At 41.4% G+C, this 15003-nt stretch overlaps 1 protein-coding gene across 1 annotated transcript in view; it reads left to right on the forward strand.

Annotated features, from left to right (window-relative positions):
* The first annotated feature begins 672 nt into the window (after window positions 1-672).
* PEX7 (peroxisomal biogenesis factor 7) overlaps window positions 673-15003 on the forward strand; it is a 73141-nt gene continuing 58810 nt past the window's right edge. Inside the window, exons 1-3 of the mRNA XM_040239313.1 lie at window positions 673-916; window positions 2672-2729; window positions 3757-3907. Coding sequence (XP_040095247.1) covers window positions 787-916; window positions 2672-2729; window positions 3757-3907 — 339 coding nt within the window. The 5' untranslated portion in view covers window positions 673-786. The remainder of the gene's footprint in view (window positions 917-2671; window positions 2730-3756; window positions 3908-15003) is intronic.

The following is a 15003-nucleotide window of genomic DNA, read 5'->3' on the forward strand; positions in this document are numbered from 1 at the left end:
TTGAATGGATGAATGAGTCTTCGTTTTCTTAATCAGCTCCAACATCTGAGCAGTTAATTCTATACAATAAATATAATGAGAATTTTTAAAAAAAAATTTTTTTTTAAGTTAGTTGCTAATGATGTCTCTTTCCTGAGCCTCACGCCCATGGATTTAACTACGCCTTGTTTCCCTGAGCAACAAATCATTCAGCAGCCTTTTGGACTCGTGGCATGGTTTCAGACTTTGCTGTAACTTGTCTCATTTTGTGGACTTCCCTGGTGGCTCAGACGGTAAATCATCTGCCTACAATGCGGGAGACCCACGTTCAATCCCTGGGTCGGGAAGATCTCCTGGAGAAGGACATGGCAACCCACTCCAATACTCTCGCCTGGAAAATCCCATGGACGGAGGAACCTGGTAGGCTACAGTCCATGGGGTCATTCCCTGATGCCGGTTTTTCAAAAGACAAAGGAATTAATAAGAACCAGATATCCCGCGGTGGAGGCTGAGATGTAAAAACAAAAGGTGTCAGAATTACCACTTAATCCTTGAAAAACTACCTTCAGGTTTAATTCATTACAGCCGGCGCCAAGCGTTTGTTTTGCCCCAAACAAGTATGGCCTCCATCAGAGTCAATTCCCTTTCCCTTGCGGACCAATCGAAATCCAGCTTTCAGGGCAACCGATGTCCTCACTTCCGCCTTGGCTGCTAGAGTCTAACTCTTTTAGGGAGTCCGGACGGTCCGCCTCCTATTCGGAACGGCTTCGGCGGCCAAAGCGACGAGGGCCGGAGGCAGCGGGCGGGATGAGCGCGACGCCCGGCGGAGGGGTACGAACCCTGCGGGTGCCCGGCCGCCACGGCTACGCTGCCGAGTTCTCCCCGTACCTGCCGGGCCGACTGGCCTGCGCCGCCTCGCAGCACTACGGCATCGCGGGTGAGGCCGGGTCGCGCCGAGCCTCCCGGGCGGGGGCGGGTTCCAGCCAAGGTTCAGCTCCTCCCCGTGGTCGGAAATCACTTCCGACAGTAGACGGCGCGGCAAAAGAAGGCCAGGGGTAGCCAAGGAGTTGGCTGGCTTCCTGACCGCTTTTGTCCAGTGTGGGGAGTTGGTCTAGAGTAGAGTGCCTCACCTTTCCACTTACTGTGCGGAAACAGGATGTGGAAAGTGCCTAGTGCCCGTAATCCTTACTCTTAAAGAGCGCACCAACTCCTTGGCCCGCAAGACACACACCCCGTCTGGTACGAGTGGCTCTGCGGAGAGCTAGCTGAACCCATGTGGCCCCTCCTACCGGTCCGACCGGACCCACAGCACTTGGAAGACGGTCTGCAGGATCACCCCAGTACCGGTTAATTGGACCACATTCACCACAGGCTGTGCGTCGTAAGGATGCACCCTGTTCAGTTCAGTTCAGTCGCTCAGTCGTGTCCGACTCTTTGCGACCCCATGGACTGCAGCACGCCAGGCCTCCTCCATGACCAGCTCCAGGAGCTTGCTCAAACTCATATCCATCCAGTCGGTGATGCCATCCAACCATCTCATCCTCTGTCGTCCCCTTCTCCTCCTGCCTTCAATCTTTCCCAGCATTAGGGTCTTTTCCAAGGAGTCAGTTCTTCGCATCAGCTGGCCAAAGTATTGGAGCTTCAGCATCAGTCCTTCCAATGAACAGACGCTAGGCGTTTCCCCGCAAGAACCAGCAAGAAATTCATGAAGCTCTGAGTCCTTTGTTGTCTTGGGAGGAATACAGACATATACAGGCAGTTAGAGGCTCAAGTTAATTGTCTCTGGTTGAAAGGCAGGATTCCCTTCTTGATTTTGGACTTTCTTTTAATTAATTTCCTAGCTCTTGTTTACACACTGAAATTCTATGAAACAATTCATTGCATAATATCAGATCGCGATAGTGTTGTGTTTTTTTTTTTTTTTGTAGAATCATACAGTTGAAAACAAGTGATATCTACAGCTCAGAAAGAGAGAAATATTTGCTTTTTATGTTTTCCCTATTGGCTTTTAGTCGTTGCAAATTCAGATTTGCGATACTTGCCCACCTTTAAGGTTGAAGACTCGTGAGTTTGTAATGATATTTTAAATTAAATCCTTAAAAATCTCTCTAAAAGGAGTTGGTGTTTTTTTCTAAGTCAATCAGCTTTTTTTTTTCTTCCAACCGCGTAACAAATCTAACTTTCTAAAATACACTGATCTTCAGTAAAATAACTCCTCTTTGATAGGTAATGGTATATTGTGTTCAGCACTTTACTGCCAAGTATGTGGTAAAATCCACCAGGTATGTGTTTTTAAATCACACACAATGTATTTGAGGTTTTTTGTGGAGGCAATGCGATGTATTATAGTAGAAGGTGTAGTCCCTGGTGTCTTTAAGCCTCAGTTTCCTCTCCTGTGAATAGGAATGATCACACGTGTTTGGGAGGTTTGGGTACATGTCATCCTGGCCATAGAGGATGCACTTAAATATCTCTCCCCTGTTCAGCTGTGTCTGGAATCCAAGTGTAGGTGAGATAGTAAATTTAATATTTAATTACTGAAGTACAATGTAGAGAGACAGAAATGGAGAGTGCAGTCCTCATCATTTTGTTTATGTGGTCTCAAGGAACTTTAGGGAGAAATTTGTGACTGTAGTATTGTTCTCAGTTCTTGATACCCCTTTGCCTTGACCTCAACTTTTTTCTCCTTTAGGCAGTGGAACTCTGCTAATATTGGATCAAAATGAATCTGGGCTTAGGCTTTTTAGAAGGTAAGATGGTTCTATTAAAATTAGATGTATTCTCTGTTGCTTTTGGTTTTAAATCTTTGTAATCAGTAAGATGTTTTAATTTGTAATATAAAAAAGCCTTCAGGATTTACATAGTGTGGAACTGATTTTTGCCATTAACTTGTGATTGTCACTTTTCTTCTAAATCTCTTGTTGTTCAGTATTCACTTATACATGATAAAACTTAAACATACAAAAATGTAAGCTAGTTGGTATCTTGTTTGACATTCCTAGCTTTGCTGTCTTCTTTTTTAAATTTATTTATTTGGCTGCATCGAGTCTTAGTTGCAGCACACAGGATATTTGTTGTGTCACATGGAATCTTTAGTTGTGGTGTGTGGCCTTAGTTGCCCAGGGCGTCTGGGATCTTAGTTCCCAGATCTGCATCCTCTGAATTGCAAGGTGGATTCTTAACCACTGGACCACCAGAAAAGTCACCTTTGTGTCTTAGTGTAGGTTAGCTTTACTCATTCAGGAACTAATTATTACCTTTTTCCCTTTCTTCACTCTGTACTTTTCTTATCTCTGTGACTGTTAGATTCATTAACACCTCCATCAGGGTTAGTCAAGGGTGGAGAAAGGAAAGGAAATTTCCTCAGAAAATAACTACCTGCTGATACCTCAGGTGAAAGATTTATGGGAAACACTGAAATTATTGATCTAAATTGATATTTTCAAGTGCTTGCTGATCCCTCCTTTGAACCACAGAAGACAGCGAGCACCCGTGTGGCAGCGTGTTCTCATGTAAACGGTGTCCTATTTCTAGTTGGAAGCCCTGATGTTAATTTGCTGTGCAGTTTCTGGCCTCGTAACTGGGCTGTTCTTTTAAGGTTCTCTGCACTTGTTTCTGCATCTATCACGTCTACTCTATGAATCTCCCATATTTGTGAAGACATTGTGAGATACTGTGTTAAAATATGTGATAAACTGAAAAAAAAAAAAAAGATTGTTACTATATGTTCAGCTGCCTGTGTAACTGGATTTTTTGGTTTTAATTTTCCTGGTGTAGCTTTGACTGGAATGATGGTTTGTTTGATGTGACCTGGAGTGAGAACAATGAGCATGTGCTGGTCACCTGTAGTGGTGATGGCTCCTTACAGCTCTGGGATACCGCCAGGGCCACAGGGCCTCTGCAGGTCTTCAAGGAGCACACTCAGGAGGTAGGAAGGAGGTCTTTCTGGGCTGATTATTTTTCTTTGGTTGAAATCCATTTGGGGGTGGACACATGGGGACACCAAGTTTAAGTTTTAGTGTTTCTTGTACATGTTAGATGTCACTGGTTATTTGATTATCCAAACATCAAGTACCTCTTGGCCTAAGGAGCTGGGAAAGAAGAAAAGGTCAGGCTTCTCATTAGTCAGTGAAAACGCCTCTGGTAGGAAGTATACTGTGGCACTGTTTCCTCCAGAGGCCCATTACTTTCTTTAGGCTTTAGAAAGGCTATGCCTCCATACACTGCCTTAAGATAGAGGTAGGCGGACTTTTCACCCAGACATTGTAAGATTGCCTTTAGGGCTTCACCAAGGATTTTCAGAATGTATTTAAGCATGAGCATGAAATCCTGAATATAAAGCAGAGCTTACCGAATAAGTTTTAAAACTAAATCTCGTTCATGTACTAGATATTGTCTGTGTGTATGGGTAGCACAGAAAATAGTTTGGCCTTCAGTCATATTAAAATACATATATACTTTTACTGAACATGATAGTAAAAATTTTCTCCTTGGGTGTGTTTTAAAGTTTTTCTCAGTAGATCCTTCAAATGAATACTTGCAAATTTACTTGCACATTTGTGTCCAGCACAGTTCCTGCTTCAGTAAATGCTTATTAGATGCAAGAGTGTTAGTTTTCTGTAATAACAGAGTAGTTATGTGAAGATTCTAAACATCATTTTTATAGCTCTAGCTATTAAAAATCATAATTTCTGAGATTGTGATGAACATAATAGAAAATTTCAGTTCTTCCATTTTATTGTGAAGGAGGATCTTTGAGTAGATGTAGTTATGAATGATTGTATTTTGATAGAACCACTGAACACTAAGACAGCTTTGATAAGGGAGGAACTTTAGCTTTAGGATGTTCAGTGCAAGAATGCTCACAAAGCAGCATGTCCAGAATTCAGTGTTTTTTGTGGTACCTTCATAATTTTTACCATTTCCATGTATTACTTACAGTTAACTGAATGTTTTTTCTTTCTTTTTTAAAATTATTTTTCCTCTCAAAAATTTTTTCTTAAATCTTTGGGCCTTGTATTGTTTCTCTGTATAAATTCTAGGGTTGTAACTAACAAATCATAAAGTAATATATCCAGTTATATTAAATCTGAGAAACTGGTTTAATGTTTTCCTTTAAATGAACTTGGCATTGTTATTTCACTTATCCTAAAACAGCATATATTCATGAACCATGGAACTGATGGCTAACTTAGTGTGTACATTTATTGACTGTATGGTAAAATAAATACATAATAAGATTAAATGTAGGTACCAGTTAAAATCATGTCTTGTACAACTGTGTACAACTTGTGTATAATGCTACAATTCTGAAAAATACTGTTCTAGAATGTTCTCTGTGATTGCAGCTCCATCTTTACTTCATCTCAGTGAAAGTGAATTTCACTCTCTTATATGATAACTTATTTGGCTTTGATTTTTAAGATTTGCTTGTTTGTTTTTTGGCTGTGGTGGCTGCACACAGGCTTTCTCTAGTTGCAGCAGGCAGGGTTTACTCTTCTTTGCGATGTGCAAGCTTCTCATTGCAGTGACTTCTTCAGAGCACGGGCTCTCGGCCGTGGACTCCAGGAGCTGCAGTGCATGGGCTCAGTAGTTGCGGCAGACAGGCTTAGTTGCTCTGTGGCATGAGGGATCTTTCCCAACCAGGTATCGAACTCGTATTGCCGGCGTGGCAAATTGGATTCTTAACCACTGAACCACCGGGGAAGCCCCTATTTGGCTTTTTGATTGCTCTACTGGTTAGACAGTTGCTTTCTTAAAACCAAATCTATCTTCAGTATCAACCCACTGTTGCTTCTAATGCCTTTCTCTGACATGATGAAACCAAGTCCTGTCCCCACTTCATGCCCTCTCTAAATCTTCTCTCTTCCAGACTGTGCATTTGTATTAATAATTCCATTGGCCTGTCCTCAGCTCATACAGTCTCTTTATTTTTCACCCTCCTGGTAAACTCCTTTGGGTAATCTCCTGTTTTACAGTGTTGCTTTAAACATTGTAAACCTAATTTATTCCAGAAATATGATTATGTGTGTTGAGCTTTTTCTGACTTTGCCACCATGATCTTAAGCCTCTACTTCTATTAGGGTCTCCCTGGTGGCTCAGACGGTAAAGCGTCTGCCTTCAGTGTGGGAAACCTGGGTTCAATCCTGGGTGGGGAAGATCCCCTGGAGAAGGAAATAAATGGCAACCCACTCCAGTACTCTTGCCTGGAAGATTCCATGGACAGAGGAGCCTTGTAGGCTACAGTCCATGGAGTTGCAAAGAGTCCGACATGACTGAGCGACTTCACTTCTTCACTTCTTCTAATAATATTACTTAACATGGTTGTAATATTTTCCTGAGCCAAGTTGTAGTGCTGGGTTACTTTTAGTCAACTTGTAAAACGTACCTCGATCTTTGTTATTTGAGTTACTGTTAAACTAGTAGTTTATAAGTTTTTTGCTATAGTTATATAACTAATTTTTTTAACTGAAGACATGTTATTACTTGTTTTTTCAGACTTTTATTCTAGGTTGTCCTTCTTCATTTTTTTTCAAATGCAATTTTTGATAAACATTTGTATCAGATGCCTAGGCCATTAGAATAAGAGAAAACCTGAGTAAAAGTGCATTCAACAATCAGAGTGTGTTATTTCACATAACCAGGCATATGGAGGTGGGATGGGTCCAGGTTTGGTTAATTTAGGCTTGACAATATCATCAAATACCCAGGTTTCTCCCACCTTTCCACTCTACTCTCCTCAGTGGATTTCTTTATTCTTACACTCCCTATGGTTCCAGTTATTAGCTTGCTGCAAACGTAATTGTGGTTTTGGACCATGAATCTTAAATCATTATAACTAGGCTCTAAAAGAAAACTTTATTATCAAAATAAGAAGCATTATAATCAACACATTTTTGCCATGAGAAATAACTTTATTCCTGTAACATAAAAATCCATGCTTTGGTGGGATGTAATGAACTCTTGGAAAGCATTTTCTGCTCCTGCTGTTTGTGGAAGTGTTTTCCCTGCAGAAAGTTAGGATGCTTGAAGAAGTGGTAGTCGGTGAGTCAGAGGTCTGGTGAATATGGTGGGTGAGGTAAAACTTCGTAGTCCAATTTGTTCAACTTTTGAAGCGTTGGTTGTGCAATGTGCGGTTGGGCGTTGTCATAGAGAAGAATTGGGCTCTTGCTGTTGACCAATAGCAGCGGCAGGTCTTGCAGTTTTTGGCAGGTCTCACCCATTTCCTGAGCATACTTCTCAGCTATAATGGAATTCAGAAATCTGTAGTGCATCAGACCAACAGCAGACCACCAAGCAGAGACCATGACCTTTTTTGGGTGCAAGTTTGGCTTTGGGAAGTGCTTTGGAGCTTCTCAGTCTAACCACTGAGCTGGTCAAGGCTCGTTGTCCTATAGAATCCACTTTTTGTTGCACATCACAATCCGATCAAGAAATGGTTTATTGTTGTTGCATAGAACAAGAGAAGGTGACACTTCAAAAGACAGTTTCTTTTGATTTGTGGTCAGCTCATGAGGCACCCACTTACTGAATTTGTTCACTTTTCCAATTTGCTTCAAATGCTGAACAACCATGGTCGACATTGAGTTCTTTGGCAGCTTCTTGTGTAGTTCTAAGAGGATCAGCTTCGGTGATCGCTCTCAGTTGGTGGTTGTCAACTTCTGATGGCAGGCCACTATGCTCCTCATCTTCAAAGCTCTTGTCTCCTTTGCAAAACTTCCTGAACCACCACTGCATTGTCCGTTTGTTAGCAGTTCCTGGGCCAAATGCATTGTTGATATTGCAAGTTGTCTCTGCTGCTTTATGACCCATTTTGAACTTGAATAAGAAAATTGCTTGACTTTGCTTTTTGTCTAACATCATTTCCATGGTCTAAAATACATATGAACAGCGAGTAATAAGTCATTAGCAAAAAAACATAAAGCAAGAAACGTGCATTTAAATGATGTATAACATAACCACATTTATTTAAGAATGGATTTCAATGTCAAATGGCACATTTCAGCAGTGCAAAAAGCTCAATTACTTTTGCACCAGCCTAGAATCATCTCCAGAGAAGGCAATGGCACCCCACTCCAGTACTCTTGCCTGGAAAATCCCATGGGCGGAGGAGCCTGGTAGGCTGCAGTCCATGGGGTCGCGAAGGGTCGGACACGACTGAGCAACTTCATTTTCACTTTTCACTTTCATGCATTGGAGAAGGAAATGACAACCCACTCCAGTGTTCTTGCCTGGAGAATCCCAGGGACGGGGGAACCTGGTGGGCTGCCGTCTACGGGGTCGCACAGGGTCGGACACGACTGAAGCGACAGCAGCAGCAGTATCATCTTACTATATGCCCAGTCTCAACTCTGTCACTTGTGAGGGAAACAAGCCACCACCCATCTGCTTTCACCTGAGTAAGTTCACCCCTGGGATGAGCGAGGAAGGGACAGAGCTTTCCCTAAAGGACAGAGCTGTGATTCAGGTGAGCAGGAGAAAGGGAGATTGGTGGTTGGGAAGGTACCCGTCAGTACGTGCTGCAGTATTCTTGTCTTTCTCATGATGTTTAGTAAAAGTCAAACCACACCAAGCAGGATGATGAGTGGAGGACTGTCAGGCCCTCAGAAAGGTCATCCTCCATGAGATTAAGAGAATTTCTGGTAATCGGCCTAAAAGCTCAGTATTAAGATACCAAGTATCTGGCATTTTTCATTAGAGAGAAAAATTTATTTAAAGTTTGTCTCTTACACCAAGTATGCAGAAACAAAAGGACTGATTTAAAATCAAACAGTTTTGGGAGCTACTAAATATTCATTGAATATTCAGCAAACTGTGTTGAATAAATTAAGTTCAGCCATTAGTTTTCTGATAGTCAGATGAATAGTCACTGAAGCAAAAAGGAGACATCCAAGACCTAGATGTATTTTAGGCCCAAAGGAATGAAAGTGACATGAAAAGGAAAAAACGCATGGACATTTTCCCTTTGCATGGCTTCTAAACTTAGCATCAAAGCAGGAGTTGATTTTTCTCTGTATTGTTTAACTGTAGAGGCCATTATGTCTTTTGAGCCCTATAGAATGCCTTTAGCTTAGCCTGCTGTTGAATATATAATGGGAATGAAGAATGAGAAAACTTTAAAAGATTCAGCAAGGAGAAAAAAGAGTGAATTGAGACTTCTGTTTCTGACTTCATGGCTTATAGCATAGTGCTGTTGAGAGTGAGTTAAAAGTGACTTTAAAGATGACAGATTCAGTTTAATACTTCGACATCTGATTCTCAGTGTGCTTATTACAGTTTTTAAAAATAGTTAAAGTTTGTCTTCATTGTGAAATAGTGAGGCGTATCAGTTTGCTGAAAAACCTTAAGAGATATTTGATCCATCTAAAGTCTTTGATCATGAATTGATAAATAAAGAATCAAGGCATTTATCCTGCTTTTCCTGTATGAATTTCATTGTGGGGTAATCAAATAGTTAGTATGGAAAATTTCTTGTATTAGAATCTTCCTAATACAATAGGAAGCTAAAAAAAAAAAAAGACTGAACTGAATGGAATCAAGCCTCTAGATCTAAATTCCAATTTAAATAAAATAAGAAGGGTAGAGGAAAAAGTTGAACACTACCATGAGGAAACAAGTCAAATTCAGAATGTAGAACATTCCGTAGGACCAATAATTTTGTTTCTTCAGCAAATAAATGTCATTGGTGGGGTAAGACGGCAGGAAAACCAAGGTGGGGAGCAAATTTTCTTAGATTAGAAAAGATTTAAGAGGCATAACAGCTGAGTATAAAATAGGCACTTTGGGTCCTCGTTTAGATCCGGGTGTGCATGCTCCATTGTGACCCACTCTTTGCGACCCCATGGACTGTAGCCCACCAGGCTCCTCCTCCATCCATGGAATTTTCTAGGCAAGAATACTGGAGTGGGTTGCCATTTCCTCCTCCAGGGGATCTTTGTGACCCAGGGATCTAACCTACATCTGTTGCATCTCCTGCACTGGAGGTGGGTTTTTTGGTTTTTTGGGTTTTTTTTTTAACCAACTGCGCCTCCTGGTAAACCAGCTAGAAAAGATGATTTTGATGCAGTTAGGGAAATAGGAATATGGACTAAGTATTAGGTGATGTTAAGGAGCTGTTGTTAATCTAAGGTGTGAAAATGGCCTTGTGCTCATGTAAAAGGTGAAAACATTCTTACTTCTGAAGTATTTGTGAATGAAATAGTCTGATGGATTAAAATACTCCAACAGTCGTTCAGTCAGTAACGGAACAGATGAAATAGGATGGGTAAAATGTTGATAATTACAGGTGTGTGATGGATACCTGAGGATTTGTTATGCTGTTTTCTCTACTCTTATGTGCATTTTAAAATATCTATAATGGAAAATACTTTTTAATTTGTTTCATATTTTTAAAATGTAGCCCTTTCTAATCACTCAGTAATTAAAATTCAGTGTCCCTTTCCTTTGTATTGATATAGATAAGTATGAACATTCTGGATACAGTTTTTATTTGATGATTTTTAATTAAATAGACCAACTTGAAAAAGGGCAATACTGTGCGGTAGATTAAAACTGAGCTGTATGGGAATTGGATTCAGTAATAGAATTTGTCCTCCTCAAACTGTGGTTTTGATGAGATTCAGATTTCATAAAGCCCCACAAAGTATTGTTCAGTGTGTTTTTTTTTTTTCTTTTTGCAATTTCCCAATTAATTTTCTTCACCACTACCAAGAGCAATTTCATAAGATAGGCCTTCAGAGGACCCTGTTTTTAAAATATAGCTGCATATCACTCTTCTTTTTATATTTAACTTAACCATTTGCCATGTCCGCTCTTTGAATGGGAGTGGAGCCGGGAATTGGGACTGGGGAAAAGATAGAAGGGTGGACTAATGTGAGATGTGCTTTCCATCTAGATTGTTTCTCTGTTCCTCATTCAGTCCAGAAACTGATTAACTCTCTGTCTGCAAGGAACTGTATAAGGCCTAACAGGGAAGATGAATAAGTCAGGCAAAGTCCTTTCCCTCTCTGGGAAAGAAAGGCTTAAGCTGCTGGGTTAGTTAATTTGGAATGTAATACATGCTGTGAATGTACAGAGTGCTATGAGAGGGGAGGATCTGGCCTGGGGGAAGGGATGGGGGTGGGTGTGTGTGGGGGGACATCCTTGAGTCTGAGGAGACAGTTGGAATGAACTATTCAGGTGGAGATGTCAGAGGACAGGGTTCAAGGCAAAAGAAACTGCTTGCTTGCAAGGGAAGGGCTGAGTACGTGTGCTTGGAGCAGTTAGCATTTTGGCTGTTATGCTAAGATCAGTGGAAGAATACTGCAGATTTAAAAATTTTCCAAGGATACACTTTGTGCATATAAAATATATGTGAGTTGTCAAAATATATAGTGAGCACTTACATATTCATCATTTAGGTTAAGAAATAAAACATTGCCTGTACCATTGGAGCCCCTGGTTACTGCTTCTGTCCTTCCTGTAGCTTCTTTTTTCTGAGTCAGTCCTTCATCCTCCTTTTTTCCCAATAATAACCATTATCCTGAATTTTCTATTTATATCTTCTTTATTTTTCCTTTTAGTTTTATGCATATACATGCACAGTTTTGCATGATTTTGACCTTTGGCTGAAAAGCAACAGCAGGAGTGAATCTCAGTGTTGAGTGAAGATGGTAAGCTGTAGGAGCCACGTAGTAACCATGTGGAAACCAAGTGGGCAACAGAGGATGAGGTGGTTAGATAGCATCACCAACTCAATGGACATGGATTTCAGCAAACGCTGGGAGATAGTGGAGGTCAGAGGAGCCTAGCATGCTGCAGCCCATGGGGTCACAGAGTCAGATCCCACTTCCCAACTGACCAACAGCAAATGGGTAATGGATTGGAGGTGAACAAGAATGGAGGAGGGAGCAGTTAGAAGCATCCTGTAATGTAGGTGGTCGCTTATGGTTGATGGTTGTAACCTCTTCAGAGAAATTATATACAAACTCATGGCCCTTTGGAGTCTTGTCACTCTGAGCCGTTTGACCTTGCTGGTCTTAAGGTGTGATGAGCTTGTTTCCTTCTAGGCTTGCTCTTTGCTTTGGAAACCTTTCCTCTCAAATCTGCAAGGTTCTGTCTCACTGCACTCAGGTCTCTGTTCAGAGACATCTTCACTGACCACTTTACTGAGCAGTGACCTGCCCCCTCCCCACCCTTGTTATTATTTTCTAGTCTTCTTACTTTGCATTATTTTTCTGAATAGTTCTTTTTGATCGCAACCTGAAATTATATACTTATAGCACATCTTCAGTTGCTAAAATATAAGATCCACGAAGGCTGGTACTTTATCTGTTTTGCCTAACACTATACTCTTAGTCCCTTGTTCACAGTAAACATTTTTTGAATAGATTTGACTTGAGATTGGGATAATGGAATCCAGTCATTCCTTTTTGGCTGTCTCCCAAACATCTCTCTTGCTGTAAATTTTTTTCAGGGCTTGAGGTTAATGCCCAAACCCTGTCCTTCCGAGACATTTCCACTTGACTATCAGGCTGTCACCTCAAACTCACCATGTCTAAAATTACACATTATCACTCTTCCTGCAGTCTTCCAGTGTTGTTAATGCCACCATTGCTGACAGTCCCCAGGCACAAAACCTTGGTGTTATCTTGCGGCGTTCACTAGTTCCCATCCCTAGGGAGCTTATGTCCCCATTTGTGTCTTTGAGGGAGTTTCTGGTCGCTGTTTTCACCTCTGCCTTCTGCTGTTGACATTTTAGCCAGCCTGCAGGGCCTTGCAAAGATTCTTCTCTTCTGGGCATCAAGCTGAATTTTTCCGTCCCACCAGCTTTTGTATTCATGGTCTACAGTTTTTGTGTTTTAAACACAGTATCCTGGCTTATACTGTTACGTTTCCATGTCCTAGTATTTTTAAACACAGTAAAGCAAACAAAAAGTATTTATTGATTGAATCACCTTTATCTCCTTCTTTTTTATCCCATTTTAAACCTCACCATGTGTGTTCGATGCTCAGTCTTGTTGTCCTAGGCCTTGATGCTTGCTGCTTTGTCCTGTGTCACGTAGCAGAGCTGGCAGCAGCATAGTTTTCATACCTCCTGTCTTTTGTTATCTTTGGGGCTGGGTTTTCTCTGAGCCCATGGAGGCTCTTGAAGTTTTAAAAATGAGAAGTCATAAGGTTTCAAGTCTTATGTCACACTGGAAATGTGTAGGGGCAGAGGAGTCTGAGCTAATGATGTTAGCAGTAGCTCTTTATAATTACTTAGCAACGATGCGGGTTGTGGAGATAGATTTGGTTTTTTAAATCATTATATTGCAATGAGCACAGACTCTTTAGGTCTCAAGATCTTTTCTGATTGCCTCCAAGCTTATCTTTTTCCATCCGTAACTGACAGATGACTTCAGCACCTCTTTGGATTTTGCTGACCCTACTGTGTACTTTATGAGCTACTCTGTTGCTGGGTTGCGATTTCTATAGTGTTCCAACTGCTCTTCTTTTGTAAGAATACAGGTTGCAGCTGGGCCAGAACTAGAGTGGTGAAGTGCTTACCTTGGATATATAATTTAAGTGAAGTGAAAGTGAAGTTGCTCAGTTATGTCTGACCCTTTGCGACCCCATGGAATGTAGCCCACCAGGCTCCTCCGTCCATGGGATTTTCCAGGCAAGAGTACTGGAGTGGGTTGCCATTTCCTTCTCTGGGAGATCTTCCCGACCCAGGGGTTGAACCTGGGTCTCCCGCATTGCAGGCAGACACCTTACTGTCTGAGCCACCCCAAAAAACCTCCCAGGTGGCACTGGTGCGAAAGAACTCGCCTGCCAAAGCGGGAGACACGAGACACGGGTTTGATCCCTGGTCAGGAAGATCCCCTGGAGGAGGAAATGGCAACCCACTCCAGTATTTTTGCCTGGAAAATTCCGTGGAGAGAGGAACCTGGCAGGCTACAGCCCATAGGGTCGCAAAGAGTCCGACAGGACTGCATGACTGACACAAAAAGCTCAGTAGTCAGGATAAATAATCTCTTGTGTTCATGCTAAGTCGCTTCAGTTGTGTGTCAGACTCTGTGACGCCGTGGACTGTAGCCAGTCAGGCTCCTCTGTCCATGGGATTCTCCAGGTAAGAATCCTGGAGTGGGGTGCCTCCTCCAGTGGACCTTTCTGACCCAGGGCTTGAACGTGTGTGCCTTGAGTCTCTTACATCCCCTGGATGGGCAGGCATGTTCTTTACCACTAGCGCCACCCGGGAAGCCCTAAACAATCTCTTAATGCAGTATTTTTGAAATCAAAATTAATGTAAATCTACAATGAGCAAAATATCAAAGTTTTAAGTAAAGGCAGAATCAGTGTTACTAATTTTTTTGGTTTTAAACTCAGGTTCCAATATGGCTAGGCATAGCATTAGGCAGCAGAGAACAGGGAACCCATACTTTAGCTGCCACAAACCCCAGACAGTCATACTTCCTACATAAATATGGTAGAGTTTTTAGATTCAAAATAAACCTGCTGGCTGTTCACACTTAATGGCATATTCTCGGGTCTGGAGCAGGACTGCTTTTGTGAAGTTTCATTATGCACATAATTTAGTTGAACTTAGGTGATCTGTATATGACCTGTTTTATCTGATAACAGGATTAAAACTGTTTCCATAAGTTTTCAAATAATTCACTTAAAGTGATTTACTGAGAGGAGCATTAGATAACTGAAGCTGTTTATCAATAGATCTGAAAGGAAAACCTGGTTCCTATATGCTTTTATCAAGAGAGACTAAAAAAGGGATATTAATTGAATTTTAATACTTTCTGATAAACATTGGCCTGGCGAGTGTTTTTAGATGACTAACTTTCTAATCTTCTCTGATACTTCTTCAGGGTGCTGCAGACAGTGATTTATTGGGAGGTTTAAACATACGTATAATTTGTTTTAGTGGAGAAGATCTTATAAATACTCTGTAGGATTCTCACCTCTGTAGAGTGGAGTCTTATCTGTTAGGGGTAAGTCTAGGGGCATAGACACGATGACCTTTGTCTGACACCGTGGGGAGATTTGTAG

The sequence above is a fragment of the Oryx dammah genome, unplaced genomic scaffold, assembly GCF_014754425.2.
Source record: "Oryx dammah isolate SB20612 unplaced genomic scaffold, SCBI_Odam_1.1 HiC_scaffold_4, whole genome shotgun sequence".
In the NCBI taxonomy this organism is placed as follows: Eukaryota; Metazoa; Chordata; class Mammalia; order Artiodactyla; family Bovidae; genus Oryx; species Oryx dammah.